The sequence below is a fragment of the Oreochromis niloticus genome, linkage group LG11 (assembly GCF_001858045.2).
Source record: "Oreochromis niloticus isolate F11D_XX linkage group LG11, O_niloticus_UMD_NMBU, whole genome shotgun sequence".
Classification (NCBI taxonomy): domain Eukaryota; kingdom Metazoa; phylum Chordata; class Actinopteri; order Cichliformes; family Cichlidae; genus Oreochromis; species Oreochromis niloticus.
The window spans coordinates 21940178-21956902 of record NC_031976.2 but is presented as its reverse complement, the minus strand read 5'-3'; the positions used below and the strand labels follow the sequence as shown (position 1 = coordinate 21956902).

Genomic DNA, 16725 nt, shown 5'->3' with positions numbered 1-16725 from the left:
CAGTGACTCCAAATGGTACTCTGCAGTTTGCATAGCTCTGATCTGTGTTCACGCTCCATCACTGTCATTTTTTCAAGATATGTGAAACACTAAGTCTGGCAGACCTCACATTATCGCTGTTTGACTTGCAATAACAGTGATGATTTTATATTTTATATTTGTATAAATGTATATTTTTGTTTTGCTACTTTGTTGTGTGTCATCATTTCAGATTAAATTGTTGCATAGTCCTTTTTCCAGGTTAAATCAGAGTAAAATGAATAAAATTCAAACGAAATTTAGCACAGATATCTTTTTTTTAAAATTTTAAATCTCAATCAATAACTCAGAAAAACAAAAAACACAACAACCACTCATCTCCATTTACCTTTTATTGTTACACAGTAGTTTACTGGCACCAATGTATCACGGTTTTCCTTTTTGCTACATTTACAGATGATCTATCCATCTTCACCTCACAGTAAACAAAAATAAATAAATACAAAATAAACACGTTTTCTGAAGGTGGCGGCTCTGGGGTGAAAGGAATCAGAAACAGTGATCCAGCTTCATTCAGTTCACTTTAGTGTTCATTCTTGCAATATGAATGAAAATATTATTATTCTTTTTGGCAACTTTGCATTTCAAGAATACCCAGAAAGTGAAGGCCTACAGAGAGTCTCTGTGATGAACAAGAAGCACAAACATGAAAGATAAAGTGACACCCTGGAGGGTGAATCATAAAAGGGAAGACCCCATTCAGCTTAAAGCAACATGATCAACATCTGCTGCTACACAGCTGGAACTGATGAGGTGTTGTATCGACACAGTTCACACTTCAGCATATTAAACTGCATCTACGCAGGAAGCAATTTGCAGGGACATGGCGATCAGAAACCACAGAAAGTTAGTGACATTCAACGACTTCACCCGACTACGGCCAGGGAAAAATAAAAAATAACCAAACATGCTGATGATGCAAAGTGGGCGGATCCCAGATGACTCTTTCAACGCTGCAGGATAGCGGTGACTGACATTCAACCTGGCAGTAAAAACAGGGAATGATATGCTTGTCGCACCTCTTTGAAGCTGACCAGTGAACATTTCGGGTCACTCTGGGATTTGGTTGCCTGAGTAACCCAACCACCGATCAAGTTTCAATGGCAGACGTTGTAGCAGAGACACCCAAACATCCCTCCCTCTCCCCAGTCACCTCCCTCAGCTGATCGAGGAGAACACCGAGGCGGCGTTCCCCAGCTAGCATAAAGAGATAAACTCCCCAGTGTATCCTGAGACACCTTCATCTTTACACTCAGCTCTCTCTCCACAGCAGACCGGTACAGCATTCACATCACTGGAAATGTGGCCCCAATCCTGAGTAACCCTCTATGTCAATCACCGGTATCCTGCGCTCTCACTGGTAGCTTCAGTTCAGTTCAGGAAAGAAAGATTTTTCCTCTGGATCCATCTGCTTTGCTTCACCTGGTTTTTTTTTCTTTTGTTGTTGTTGTTGTTTTTTAAACATCCTTGAAATCGTTGAAAGTCGTTCACTTTCTATAATCTCTTAATTGCTTCCTGTGCAGACACTCCATTAGAGCAGGGGTGTCAAACTCCAGTCCTCGAGGGCCGGTGTCCTGAAACTTTTGCATGCATCCCTGCTGCAACATACCTGAATAAAATTAGCAGATCATTAGCAAGACTCTATAGAAGTTGACTGCATGCTAAGGTGGCAGTTCAGCCATTTTATTCATGTTACAGCAGCTCATGAGCAAATGAACATGGTACATTAAAGGACATTTAGAAGTACATTTTTCCCAAACACTTAGCATTTATTTAAATTTACTTGAGGAAGGGTTAGGGGTTGCCACCTCAGCATGCAGTCAAGTTCTATAGTCTTGCTAATGACCTACTAATTTTTCCAGATGTGTTGCAACAGGGATACATGTAAAAGTTTCAAAACTTCTGGAGGACTGGAGTTTGACACCCCTGCTTTAGAGTACTGTTTTCCAAAATGCTAACATCGATAAAGTGCAGTTAACAAACATATTCTCTGCCATCTAAAGCGCCAATTCTTTAAACTACTAGATTAAGATCGACGACGGGAAACAAATCTAAAAGTCTTGTTCTTTACATATAAATGTTTCTATGTGATATTTCGAAGTATTTCTCGTCTCGCTTCTCTTCATTTTAAAACACTGTAGTCTTCAGTAGCTTCGGTTTGTAAACGGCTCCCTCACACTTCATCTGGACTCGATCGTGTAACAACCGAAGCCTAAGACCGAATCTCTGCTTGTGCTTTACTGGGTCTGATTTACTCAGCAATAAATAAAATAATGTAGTGTGTGGTTAGAGTTAAATCAGACTACAAAACTTCATTCTCTCAAAAAAAGGTACAACTGAATGGGGTCATAAACCTTTGCATTAACAATCTTCCATTTTAAATCTTCTCCAAGTCAACAGGAAACACTAACACTTCTCAAACCAGTGCACTAGCATGATCAGTGATGCATCAGATCTATGACCGACGCCTCAGTTTATCGACATGCAGTAAAACAGTAGCTCATACAAAAAACAAAACAAAAGAATAAATTAAATCATTTCTATGTGTATTGTAAACAAATATGCTAACATCTATTTACAAAAAGTGTACATTGTAATGAGCTGCCTTTGTGATTCCTTAAAACTCACTATAGCGGACAGACCCGACTCTAACAGTTTGATGTCAGACATGTTCGTCTTGTAGTGCTGAAAATGATGTGTGGCATGCTATAACGTTACATCTGCGAGAACATGATGCTAACCGCTCAGTGTCAGTGGTATAAAGGATTTGTTAACAAGCCTCCAAACTGGTACTATGATTTTCTACTCTGCTATTGCTCAAACATGTTAGAGAAACATGCTAAAGAACATTTATATATTGTCTAAGTGAGCTTAACCGCGCAGCTGTCTGCTTATGCTTGTCTCAACTCGACCGTACTTCATGATCAACAGTAACCTGGAAATATAAATATTGTGCTAATGTACAGTAATGACGTGTCTACAGTACCCAAATGTGGACGAGTAGTAATGTAAAACTGTTACAAGTACTACAGGAAGCAATGAGAACAAGTTAGTCATCTGAAATCACTCGTTTCCATCCTCACTCCACTAACTCAACTTTAGACGTATTAGTGTTTGTGTAGTGAATTCACATTTTGTCTAGGGTATGCACAATCAAGAAAGGCAATGTCTCGTTTAGGTTCAGAGGACTTCTAACCTGAAAAAGACCACATTCACACTAATGCAGACAAATCTCTGACAGATGTTTGTTGCATTGGTTTTGGATCCACACCTGCGTCTTCAGATCACCTCCCAAAAATCCACTACATGTGCCAAAAAAAGAAAATAAAATAAGAGTTATTTTCCAACAGGCATGCAGTAGGGGCTCAAGCCAGCCTAGAGTGTTTGTGTTGAACAACTCGCTGCTATTTGTAGGGGGTTTGTGTGATGAAATGCAAGACTCACAAAAATGGACAAGATCAGCAGAGATCAAGACAGAAAATCAAGGCCTAAATCAAGTCGCGCGAGCATTATTATACCCCCCTCCCCCAGAAAGATCTCTGCTTAATGATACTGGTGGTGATACTGGGGATTTATGCTTCAGTGGGAAATCTGCGCTGTAGCTACACCGTTACTGCAAACCCATGTGTAACCCTACAGCGTAACCTGACGTGCACCTTCCTACTAATGTAACTATACATCGGGTCGATGCATTAATGAGAAATTACAGAAACTATCGGCATGGGTATGAGGGAATGTACATAGAAGTGGAAAAACTACAAGGACAAATATGTTTACCCCTAATAAAAACAAAAAGACTAATGACAGCAAACAGTGGGGACCCAGCAGCATATAAACCCTGGGACACAGCTACATGTTACAGAAGCGTAAATGCCGGTAAAGACGTCAGCTGCTTACATGGGTTATGCCGTAGGCTCTACCTAGATTCCCTGCAGAAGTCTAAATCCCGCCTTACTGTCTGAAAGTTCAAGCCAGTCACAAAGCAGTGAGTCATTATTTGTTACTTACTGAATTTAAACTCTAAAGCTCAAATGCACATGAGAAAAGTGCCGGATTCCAAGACTTTGTGTGAGTAGTTCCACTGAAAACATCAAACTTCCCAAATGTTTGCAGGTGTTTAGTAAAACAAATAACCAGCAGCATAAAGGAACCTTTTAGTTCCTGTGAGGTGCAAACTTAGCTAATCTTAGCTTTTTCAGGTCCCTCATTACCAAGTATAATGAGTGTGGCTTAAAGGCCAAAAAAGGTGTTTTAGAGATGATCAGCACTGGTGTGAATATGGTCTAACACACGCCTGTAGTGTGTAACAGCAGTAGTGTAAGAACCAAGATAAGAGGCAGCCACACAGGGTGAGCTTCTCACTCTGAATGTGGCTTTTCAAAAGTCTGGCAGACAGGGCAGCAAGGAAGAGTCCTCATAAAAGGAAGAGACGGCTTTTAGGGATAAGGAGGAGGGGTTATCAAAACTTATGAACGAGTTGAAGGAGCAGGGATGAAGGAGCTGAGGAAGACAGGGAGAGAGCGAAGGGCGTGATCTATGGCTGCTCCTCTTTCTTCTTAAGTGATATACGTTTCTTCCTGGCAGCAAGCATCTCGTAGAAGGGATCCACACTAACGGCAGATCTGAGGAGATGAAAAATAAACAGTGATAGAAGATACATAATACCTTTTAACTTTTACCCAACAGAAAGTACTAAAAAGGAAATAAATTCTCCCAAACAGTAGATTATCAAGTTTTTGGTCAGAATTTCCTGCTGTTTCATCACTAACCGCATTTTCTTTGACATTTTTCATTTACATACTTGATGCTGTGGATCCACTCGTCCTTCTCCTCAGGTGTGGGAGCAGAGATGCGGTACACCATGTGGTTTCCTTCCACTACTCGCCCATCAGCCTCCGTCTTGCATGCCTTAATCAGCTGACCACGGTTGTTGGGGATGTACAGCTCAAAACAGTTCTGTTAGAAGAAAAAAGGTGATGAAAAATGTTTTGAAAGTTTCAAGCAAAATACTGTTCATCACACTGTTTAGCAAAAATGGTCACTTACAGGCTTCCTTGGGTCTTCTACTTCTCGAATGCTAAGGTTTTCCAAGGGAATGATACCTCGTGGCTCTTTGTCCTGTAAATAAAATCATGAGTTAATGAATATTTGTGGGTATTATTTTGTGTTTTATGATGAATTCCCGCATTGGGAATCAATATGACAAACAAAACCTTTAAACTCAACCACGTGTCTTTTTCTTAGATTAGCATTTGTACATCTCCTGTAGCGCCCTCTGGGAGGCGCTACAGGAGCCTCCGGACTAAGACCACCAGGTACCGGAACAGCTTCTTCCCCGCAGCTGTCAGACTCCTGAACTCTGCCTCCTGACATCTGACCCACGTTAAACACATGGACTGAACATACACACACCCACAACCACTAGCACTTCATCACTATCACAATTATCCACATATCTCACTTATCTTAACTGCACTACTGTATAGTTCTGTGTAAATATCATTCTGTACATATGATAATTTTTAATCCTACAACTGTTTATAACTTGCATAGTTCACATTTCTGTATAACTGTATATCTCAGATTTCTGTATAGTTTTTATTTCATATTTATATCCTGTTCATAGCCTGTACATAGCTTGTACTCACTACAGCCTGTACATACTGTAGTGAGTACATACATAGTTATAGAATATTCATAACATACTTCACACCGTGTACATGATAACATACCATAATAGACCCATTTCTGTAATATACTTACACATCTATATTATTGCTAATATATATTGTAATATATCTATATCACGGCTAAAGCACTTCTGGATGGATGCAAACTGCATTTCGTTGCCCTGTACCTGTGCATGTGCAATGACAATAAAGTTGAATTCTATTCTATTCTATTCTATTCTGTACTACTTTTTAACTTTGTGGCTCAGCAAGCTTCAAGCAAAGCAACATGCTCTTCCTTCACTCACAACTAAATTTTCAAGTCTTGCAGTTTTCAAAAATTACCTCAACTGATCACAAAAACCTTTGTACCTCACCAAAACAAGTGCGTCACATTCACTGCAGTCTCGAAGCCATTAGTCTGAGAAGTTAGCTTCTCACAGTGATTATTATTTGGGTTTCTGGGGTAGCGAATGGAAATCCAAGTCAAGACAACCAGTTACATCTACCACTCATTTTATTTTAAACAAGTCACACAGGCCTAGAAAAGGGTCCATGACCCTCACCGGTCGTGAGGAAAAAAACTGACTGTTTCCTGACCGGTTATTGAAAGTCGATTGCAGTCACTGGAAAAATGATTGCTAGAGTTCAAGTAACACAACAGATTTCACCCAGCGAGACCCAGCAACCTCTGGGAACCACTGCCAGCCACTGTCACGTCTAATATGGCAGACAGCACATGAGCAATGTGCGCATGACATATGGTGAGAAACCTTAGTAAAGAACTTCATTGCTCTGTGACCTCAGTAAAAACCTTCCAATTAACTTTATGGGCTTAGTCACTCATTTAGGGTCATAATGAATAAAACCTCAAGTCCATTTTGTAAATTTTGTTCATTCTAAGGATGTTTTCACACTTTTAATTTGTTTACTCTGAACTGGATCAGCTGATGAATTTGTAACCTCCGACTTTTATCTACCTGTGGTTTGCTTTTATCTGAAACAGAAAACAAACCAAAACGTGTCACTACAAACCAAATGTAACTGGAGTAGGAGCAACAAAAGTAGCAGGTGTTGAGTTGTAGTTGCTACAGTTTCATTTACTCTGCACGTCTGTAATGCCATACGGTGCTCCAGAATGCAAAGCATACCTGCCTAGAGGAATGTGTTTAGCTCAAACTTGCATACGCCTCACAGTTGGGTCAGATTGAGCACGAATCACGAGTTTGTTTAGAACTGGACAAAGATTACCTCCTCTAAAGGTGCAGCTGTTTTGGTTCAGACACAGTAAAAAAGTGAACGATTTTAATGGATTAAACAGTAAAGGCATGAAAACACCCAAAGGCAGGAGGATTTATCCAAGGATTGCTGGGTAATCGCTTGTTAGCCATTGAACAGTTAGATCCAAAAAGACCAAGATGGTAAAGTCAAAAAATTCCAGCTGGAGGCTCAATGAGAATTTAAAAACTAATGAGTGACGTCATGGAGGATAGATCCATCTTTTATATCGTCTATGGCTCCAGCAAGACTGGTCAATACTACCCATGCTATAAATAAACACCAGAAATCCAGACTTGTTTGCAGAGTTTACATCCACTGAGACACTGCATGAGGACAGAGAGACTTACTGTGGTATATTCAAAGTAATAAAGGCAGTTATCTGTGAGAATGAACCATCGACGTTTCCAGGTTTTCACCCTTCCCCCTGAAACACAAAAACATTGATGATGATGAGTGGCAAGACAGCAAAAGCAGCTCTATGTGTATTACTTCTACAATCTACAGAAATCTACGCGGCTAATCGATGTCTACAACTTTTTGAATAACTCTGTCAGTACATACCTCCTGAGAAAACAAGCAGCGGCAGTAGAGGGTGGAAATCGCAGTGAAGAAGGAGAGGGAAAAAAGGAAAGGGAGGATTTGGAGGAAGACAGAGGACAAAACAGAGACAGAGGAGGAGGAAGAAAAGGAGATCATATTAGTGACACACAGATGACAAGCTCCGCCATGCAAAAGAAAACAATCAGATTTTAAGGCTGCCATAACACAAGAAAGTGAGTCTTCTTTTTCACCGTCATGCTATGGCATTTTTTTTTATGCCACAACACTGAACTGATTATTGGAGGCAAAGAGAAAGGTTTATCACAGCACAAAGCCTTAGCAGAGAGTACAGTAGCATACAGTATTAATCACTTTAAAATCTCAGTGGCAATGCACACTCCTGACCAGAGTCACTGTAGTTTATTTTTTTTGTAATTAGTTCTCATTTTATTTTGTGTAGTTTTTGTTTTTAATTCTGTTGAGTTTCCAGTTTAGTCTTTATTAGTTTCAGTGTTAGTTTTAGTCTTTATAAAGTATTATAGCAGGGATATTGTATGGCAGAGGTAAGATTTAGGAACATAAGTACAGGTATTACAATAAAACAGAACTTTTTAAAAGCAGTTAACTTACAGTCTTGTAGACATCTAAAGTCTCAATAAACATGCCCATCAATGTCTTATCAGGAAAATTAGCAAATACTATAACTCAGGATATTTCCTCTATATTTTCATTTAATTTAGTGTTTTTTGCAAGTTCACAAAATTGTTTTCATTTTGTTTTCTTCTCAGTTTTACTTTTACATCTAGTTTTTGGTTAACTATAACGACCCTTCTCCTGACATTTTGAAAGCGCACACGCACACACACACACACACACACACACACAGAGAGACAGAGACAGAGATGAAGAGCAGTGCTCCTCATCACAGCATAAACACCGTACCAAGCTTAAGAAGCCAGCCCTCTCTGTCAGGGTTGAAGAAGGTGTGTGTCAGGTCATTGCCGTCATCTTCCGGGATCTTGAAGGGCTCATTCTTAATGCTTTCATAGAGATTCTGAAGAAAAAAATAAGAGAAACATAAGAACACAGAATAAACATCTCTCTGCATCTACAAAGAAAAGCAGTGCTGGGTTGATCGTACTCTGAGCAGCTCCTCTGGTAGGTCTCCCCCCTCATTGATCCCTCGGTTCATCGAGATGAAGCGGTCCACTCCAGGTTTGTCTCTAACGTTGGGATTGTGGAGGCTTGTGTTCAGCATAATTATGGCAAAAGAAAGCACGTAACATGTGTCTGTGAACAGGAGAGACATATGTTTACATTCAAGGCACACAAACGATGTTACCTACAGAGTAGTGTATTTTCTTACCCCTTTAATACCAAGTTTTGACACCTCAGTGTATATCAATACAGACGAGGGTTGACAACATTTTAAATAGTTCCTGGGTTTTTCCAAGGGTGGTTGCATAGGTAGCGACCAGCCTCACTTACTTCTGATGCAAACCCAGTCACTTTGTTCTTTAAGCGTTGCAGAAATATGACAGAAAGCACTCATTTCAGGAAAAAGCATAAAGGGTTACTCCAAGGGTTTCCATCGGTAAATAGTTTAGCATGTTTTACGTATTATTCAGTTTTTCATAATTTACAGTTTTCTGTATTTTTATTGTGTTATATTATTTTATGTAAAGCACTTTGTAACTGCAAAAAATAAATATAGCTTATTTAGGTTTGAACTCATCAGCTAATTTGGGTTTAATGTTTTGCTAACTCTTCAGAGCTACTGTCAGGTGTGAAGTTGCCTGAATGAGCAGTGACGACTGTGGGCTGACATATCAGGTCATTTCTCGTTAGACAGAAACTGTTTGCATGGGTGCACATATTCTGGAAGGCCACTCCTCACGTTACTTTCCATTTCAACTGCACTGACAGGAATTCAAAGAACTCAAAAACAACAATTGTTCACTCACACCGTAACTAAACAATTGATTTAAGACAAGCTTTCAGTATCACCTATTCTACTTGAAATGCAGTGCGACTGTGTGTTTATTTTACCAGTGCTCTGGAAGACACCGGGGTTGCAGTGGCAGTATCTCTGAGCAAAGGCTTCCATCATTCTGTCGATCTTCTGAGCTTCACCAGGCAAACGGAAACTCCACAGGAACTGTCTGCAGAAAACAGGTCAAGGTTTAGGTCAAATCAGAGAGAAAAAAAAAAAAAATGTGCTAAACAGTCGCTGCCGCTCTGTTTCATAACCTTTTTCCATCTGCATCCTCAGGTGAGAGCGAGAGTGGGATTTTCCATTGTTGACTAAGGCTGCTCACCAGAGGATGCCTGATACAATTGAAGCTATTTTTTCCCTCAATACACAAAAAAAATACACAGTGGACAGGGGTTACCTGAGGGCCTGGACGAGGTTGAGATCAGTAAATTCATGGAGGTCAACGAAAGCCTGCAGGACTTTGATGTTGAAGTCATCTCTGCAAATCATAGAGGTCACAGTTATCCATGGCTGATTAAATAGACAAGAGATAAGGGACAGAAGAAATGTCAACGCCTTGCACCTTTCTCCGAGGTAATCTCCTATAGCCGTCTTGTTGAGGCCTTCTCCTTTGTATAAGAACTGAGCAATGTCCTCTGGAGTGTGTCTGAGCAGCTCATTCTCCACCAGAAATGCAATGCCCTGCAGAGAGAAGAACAAGTCAGTCACAATCCAAGGAATCTAGAGGAGACACATTGAGCACTTGTTTAAATATTTGAGGTATTACCTTTTTAGGATCCATGTTGAATTTCTTCCTTCCCATTGCCACATGCCTACTTTTCTGTAGAGTTTTACTGCAGAGAAGATAAATGTGTTGGCAATAATTAACTTGTTCTGTGATCAAATCAAAGCTTCTCATACAAATGGATCCTGACAAACTTCCATGAGAGCTATCACCAAGTACCAAGACTGTTTAACTTATTAACACTAACATTTTTCTTCAATACACCAAGAAAAGCAAGTTTACACCAATGCAAAATCTTGACATTCACCTAGAAAAGCTATGTGTAGGAAATCAAGATTTTTTTAGAATTATGATTTAAAGGGAAACAATTACTCCAATCATTCACTAAAACAGAATAGCTATTAAAGAATATTACTCCAGGCACAGTGGACGTTTTATACATATTTTCAGCCCCTGTTTCTATTCTTAGATTCTACACGAGTAGATTTGCATGATTTACATTTCAAAACAATCCATATTTGTCTTAACCCTGTGAATCTGAGATATTTTGTTTTATAAAAAGACTAACATCTTTTTCACGTGTCAGTAAAAACACCTTTTTTTTGTCCTTCAATTGCCAAGAATTGTTAGAATAGTTTTCAAAGGCCAATAATCACACATTCCAATAGCATAATTCAGTTCAATTCATTTTTATCTATACAGTCCAAAACAAAACAACATTATCCTTAATCTGCTTAAGGCCAAGGTAAGGTAAAAAACCCTATAATGACAAAACGTCAACAGTCTCAGCAACAGATGTGAGCAAGCACTTGTCAACAGGGGAAAGGAAAAACTCCCGTTTAACAGGAAGAATCCTCTGGCAGAACCAGGATTAGAAAGGGGCAGCCATCAGCTACAACCGGTTGTGGGTGAGAGGTGTGAGACAGGACAAAAGGCACATATTCAGTTCATAAGGTTAGGGCTTAAACTGGGTTTAACCCTTTAGCTCCTCCACCATCTGAAGCAAACAGTTTCAGTTTCTTCTAATTGGCTACCCTCACAAACAGGTTTGACAGCAGGTGAGTCGAACTGCTTTGCTCATAGCCAGAAATTTAGGCCATGTTTAATATGAGCATCCACAGTTTTAACAGTATGCATGACAGAAAATGAAATTTCTCATTTAAGCATATATACAAGAGAAGTGATTCATTACTCCAAAAGCATTTGCTTTTGTATGATTATTTTATATCACTTCCTCTTCATTTTGTTTTTTAGAGTAACTGATGTGGGCTTTCTTATTACCTGCCCTCTGTGCTTGTCTCCAGTCCCTCTACCTCTAAAATTGCCTCTCGTAACTCCTCTCTGAGCCTCTGGATCTCCTGCAGCAGGACGCCCTTCCTCCTACGGATGTCCTCCAGCTCAGAACGCTCCTCTGGGCTCAGGTCTACTGGGACTGTAAGGGAAAAGAAGAAGAATGAGTCAGCTACTGCTCCACATATAGCAAGTGGTAACTGTGCCCAAACAATCCCAATCAAACGCTGTCTCCAACAGTGGCATAAATATGATGTACGACAGCATTAACACTGCTCCGCTGACTGACTCCTAAAATAAAGCAGATTAAATTAGAATTAAATCTCTAAATGCTTCTTACACTATGACAGAGTAACTGCTCCAAGCCCATCCCTGGTAAAGCACTGATTAGTTAAAAGCTTGGTTAATAAAAGAGAAAAATTACAAAAATAGTCTTGGATATTAATTGGGTTATCAACCTATGTAATTACATAATTTTCAGGGTGATGAGCTGACTCCTCTGAGATTTTGGCTGCCACTAAAAAGTGAATGTACTTTTGTACATTTGTGGTGGTCACTGTAAATTATTTTCAGTGGTACACCTTTCTATCTACACTCTGTTCATAGCAATGCACTGTGATATACAAACAGGGTTTTCCATTATGCAAAAGGGGCGACTACAAACATAAGCACCACTGCACTGCCTATAATTTAGACAAACTTAGAAGTTCATGCATTTTCCTGTTATTCTGGTCATTTTTTAAACAAAAAGATTTATTTTTAGCTGAAGTACACTTCTCTGTAGTTTTTAAAAATGGCTACTTAAAAAAAGCAAAACCCTTTGTGAGAAGTGCCAATTTTTTGGGGGGAGTGAAATAAGAACTGCATAAATCCACAAGAAGTAAGCATCACACTGAATGACCATCTTGCTTTACTACTCACCTTGAAAAATCACTCGATGTGACCAGAATCAAACCTCTAAAGCTAGACCAGTTCCATACAAGGAATCAAGACTTGACTTCTGCATTATGAAGTATAATTTATTTCCACTGCATATAAAATGTGTTAAATATTAACACCTGGAAAATATACGGACTTAAACTACAAAAGCACAAACGGCCTGACTTAGACTTCTAATAATAATAATGATAATAATGGATTGCATTTATATAGCGCTTTTCTAGACACTCAAAGCGCTTTACAATTCCACTATTCATTCACTCTCACATTCACACACTGGTGGAGGCAAGCTACAGTTGTAGCCACAGCTGCCCTGGGGCAGGTTGACCGAAGCGAGGCTGCCATATCGTGCCATCGGCCCCTCTGGCCAACACCAGTAGGCAGTAGGGTGAAGTGTATTGCCCAAGGACACAACGACCAGGACAGATAGGACGGTCACCCCTTAGATTTCTGCGGGGAATCTTTGCAAAGCCGACAAAGCGACCTGTGTAAGTGATCGATATTATTGCCAGCATCCTTGTCTGTGGTGCCGATGCATTAATTACCATGTGATCGTGTCCCAGTGTTTTACATGCAGTGCCAGCTGATAGAAACAAATAAAATGCTGGGAGTTATTTTGGTCCCTGCTTATTGTTGTGGTCAGTTTTTTCTCCAGAGGCAATCATATTTACCCCTCTATTTTTTCTCACTTCTTCTCTTCCCCTTTAAGAAATTTGCTGACATTTGTGAGTCCTGATATTGATGCTATAATTATTCTTCATATACTGAGGCAATGATGGTTATTCTTTCACTGATTAAATCAAAAACTGCCGCAAAAAAGTATGTGGAAATGCACATGAGAAATCCACAGTGCAAACCATGCCAATAACGAGTACTCCAGGCTGCGCTGACCCGACATGTAGTTACATTTCTAGGGAGGTGCAACTTGGGTTATAATGCAATGTTCAGAGGGGTTTACGGTTACGCCATAGATAACAGTGTAGATTTCCCACTGAAGCATAACTTCCCAGTAAATATGACTGGCTTGCTTATACTTGTCGCAATGTCTGTGTTGTTTGACATAACCGAAGTCTGTGCATTTTGCTGTCCTGCCTATCTGACATTTAAAAAATAACAAATACTGAGAAAACGAAACCCAGTTGTTGTCTTCAAGGTTTAAAACGGGCGATCGTGGCTCAAGAGTTGGGAGTTCGCCTTGTAATCGGAAGGTTGCCGGTTCGAGCCCCGGCTCGGACAGTCTCGGTCGTTGTGTCCTTGGGCAAGACACTTCACCCGTTGCCTACTGGTGGTGGTCAGAGGACCCGGTGGCGCCAGTGTCCGGCAGCCTCGCCTCTGTCAGTGCGCCCCAGGGTGGCTGTGGCTACAACGTAGCTTGCCATCACCAGTGTGTGAATGGGTGAATGACTGGATATGTAAAGCGCTTTGGGGTCCTTAGGGACTAGAAAGCGCTATATAAATACAGGCCATTTACCATTTAAAACCATAATCTTCCAATGGCTGGACAAAAATAGTTACTTACTAATAATGCAGGTCTAGTTTCCGAATGCCACAGTTACATTAAACTATAAGTCTGTTTATACAACTAACCTATTTCAATAAGTGCCAACTAAATAACAACATCCCTGCAATAAATTAAAATGTTATGAAGCCTATAATCTTCAGTGTTTGCTGAAGCTGTTTTCATGGGCAGTGTTAAATGTTTTATAAACCTCAATAAAATGATTACAACTTAACAGCACAACAAATGACAGGCTCCAAAATGAAAATAAAGTTAAAACATGATAGTCATAAAACAGTTTCACATAAAACTGAACATGATAACCTTCCGGTAAGCAGCCTTTTTTGCACCCAGTTCAGACATAAAGTACTGTGTAAAGAGCCTTGAGTCACCCTTCATTTTGTTAGGAGATAGATGCAGTGATTTACTGAAACATGTAAAAACAAACTGAAATAAAGTATTCACGTCAAAGGGAGTTTGTACAATTCTCACAGGCTTGAAAGTGGGTATTTGTTATGGCCACCTTTATTCTTCAACACAGCCTGAACTCTGTTGAGCAGCTTTCTTTTCATTTCTTTAAGTGGTCTTCAGGAGTAATTCTCCAGCCTTCTTGAAGGACACTCACAGCTCATCTTGGATGTTGGCTGCCTTTTGTTACATTCTCTGCTTCATTAATGAGGAGGTTGGGACTCTTGAGAGGTCAATCCATGACTGAGTGTCCTACTATGTTTTTTTTTTCTATCCAGGTATGCTCTTATTACACTGACAGTGTGTTCGGGATCATTGTAATGTTGAACAATCGAGCTGTTGCCAGATGGTACTGGTAATTTTCCAGATATTATTGTATGATGGATCAAAATCTGATACTTTTCTGCAATCACAATTTCATCAGTTTTGACAAGATCCCCAACACTACCTGCTGAAATGCAGCGACAAACCATAAAAAAAGGCTTCCATCTGGTTTGACAGATGTACAGCTGTAGACACTCACTGTTGTACCTTTCTCCTGACTACCTTTGTACATAATAATGATTTAAATCAAAAATTTCAAATTTGGATTCATTACTCCATAAGACCTGTTGTCATTTATTTTTAGTCCAGTTCTTGTGTATATGTATGCTACAAATATTCTTCCTATACTGGAAGAATAAATATTCTTATGCCTCAGCCTTTTCTGTCCATTTCCCTTCCTTAAGAATGGCTTCTTGACAGCCATCCTTCCACTCAGACCAGGCTTGAGCGAAGAGTAGATGGATCAACTAATTGAACTAAAGAAATTAAAAAATAATATGTTTTTGCAAAATTAAAATTGGCTATTTTCTAAGTAATTTGTTATGTTATGTGTAGGTAACACTAGTTCATGCCTTGTGCTTGAAAGATTTATGTATCAGGGTTAAGTGGCTTTAAAAAAACTAAGGGGTGACTTTTTACAATACTGTAGATATCCAAAATAAAGTCAGTGCTAATGAAACAGACAGTGCTATGAAACATACGTACATGTATGCTACATATATGCATATTCTAGAGATGAAGTCACTTTTCCCTCTAAAAGTCAAATTTATGACTTTTAGAGGGATAATGTCTGAGGTTTATCTTAACTGTATTTTATCACTGTACTAGACATATTAAAGTGAAAACATTAATATAATCACCTGCTATATGGCATAAACATAAAAGCAGCACCACAAGCTACAGCCTCGGACTAAATCAATAGCTCTGTAAACTACAATAAATATAACAGCATTTATCTGAGCAGGGCTTACTGTAGAAAACGTTGACCTAGAGGTCAAAGCAGCAGTGTTTACTCTGCAAAGCAAGCAGCTGCTGTGCACCACCACCACGCCCACAGCCTGGATCAAAGCCGTGATCCACACAACAGCATCCACTACACTATCTACCTAAAGAAGTTGGTGTTTTCAACGCAGTATATCATTATTTCGAGCCTTTGTGTAGTCTAAAAGCTAGTTAGGGTTTTATAAATCAATCCACCGTGGCTAGCTAAAAAGTTAGCTTTTATCACACACCGAAACGACCAATGTTTAAATGGCCTCATGCAAACATAATGCATTTCCTAAGCTAGTTCAAACTGTAATATTGTAAACATGTACACCCATACCTCTACAAAATTTTCTCACCCTTTTTTTCGTGGTATTTTATTTCCATTTAAATGCTAAATGCGTTGAGTTCTCACCTGCGCTAATAAACTAAAGCTAGACTGTTAGCCACAGTTGGCTAGCGATAGATAGCCTGTGCGAATAGCTACTTACTGTAGTCCAGGTCATCCATTTTTGGCGCTTTACTTTTAGGCATAAATAGTTCAGAGTCGAATGTCATTCAATGTCAAAAAATAGGGATATATATAAATATATCCTCAAAACTAAACGGGAGAAAAAAAGACAACCACTGGTGTCGAAATTTTGGGCCGGAGACAAAGGAGGTGGCGACACCGGAAGTAGTGTCTGACATTTAAAGCGGTACACTTCCGGTCAGCTGTTTTTCAAAATAAGGTGCCTCGCCTTTAAAGCTATTTTTAAAGGCTTTACTTGGCATTAAAGCACAACAAACCCTACTGGTTGGAAGCTGACCTACAAATAATTTCACCGATTTATTTCTAGAATAAGTCTTCTGCTTCATTCAGCTGCTTTCTTTCTCAACCTACCTCTAGTATCCTCCTCTGTCACTCCAACCCTCTGCATCCTACTTCACTACATTAATGAATCTCTCTAGTCTTCCTCTTTTCCTCCTGCCT

The 16725-nt window shown here is 39.5% G+C and overlaps 1 protein-coding gene across 1 annotated transcript; it reads right to left on the bottom strand.

Annotated features, from left to right (window-relative positions):
* Positions 1 to 356: 356 nt before the first annotated feature.
* On the bottom strand, positions 357 to 16445 carry cyth2 (cytohesin 2). Its single transcript, XM_005472607.4, has 12 exons — positions 16244 to 16445; positions 11531 to 11681; positions 10292 to 10358; positions 10088 to 10206; positions 9923 to 10003; positions 9579 to 9691; positions 8671 to 8819; positions 8472 to 8583; positions 7337 to 7413; positions 5086 to 5157; positions 4841 to 4995; positions 357 to 4661 (listed from the first exon to the last, which is right to left on the bottom strand). Exons 1-12 carry the CDS (start codon positions 16308 to 16310, stop codon positions 4574 to 4576), a joined length of 1251 nt encoding a protein of 416 aa, XP_005472664.1. The 5' UTR covers positions 16311 to 16445; the 3' UTR covers positions 357 to 4573.
* Between the last annotated feature and the right edge of the window lie 280 nt (positions 16446 to 16725).

What these genes read in the sequence shown, in the direction of transcription:
- cyth2 (XM_005472607.4), bottom strand. Translation starts at nt 16,310, where the DNA reads ATGACATTCGACTCTGAACTATTTATGCCTAAAAGTAAAGCGCCAAAA. An exon ending in CGGTGTCTTCCAGAGCACTG is followed by an intron (nt 8,820 to 9,578) that starts GTAAAATAAACA and finishes TCCTGTTCACAG; the next exon opens with ACACATGTTACGTGCTTTCT. An exon ending in TAGAAGACCCAAGGAAGCCT is followed by an intron (nt 4,996 to 5,085) that starts GTAAGTGACCAT and finishes TTCTTCTAACAG; the next exon opens with AACTGTTTTGAGCTGTACAT.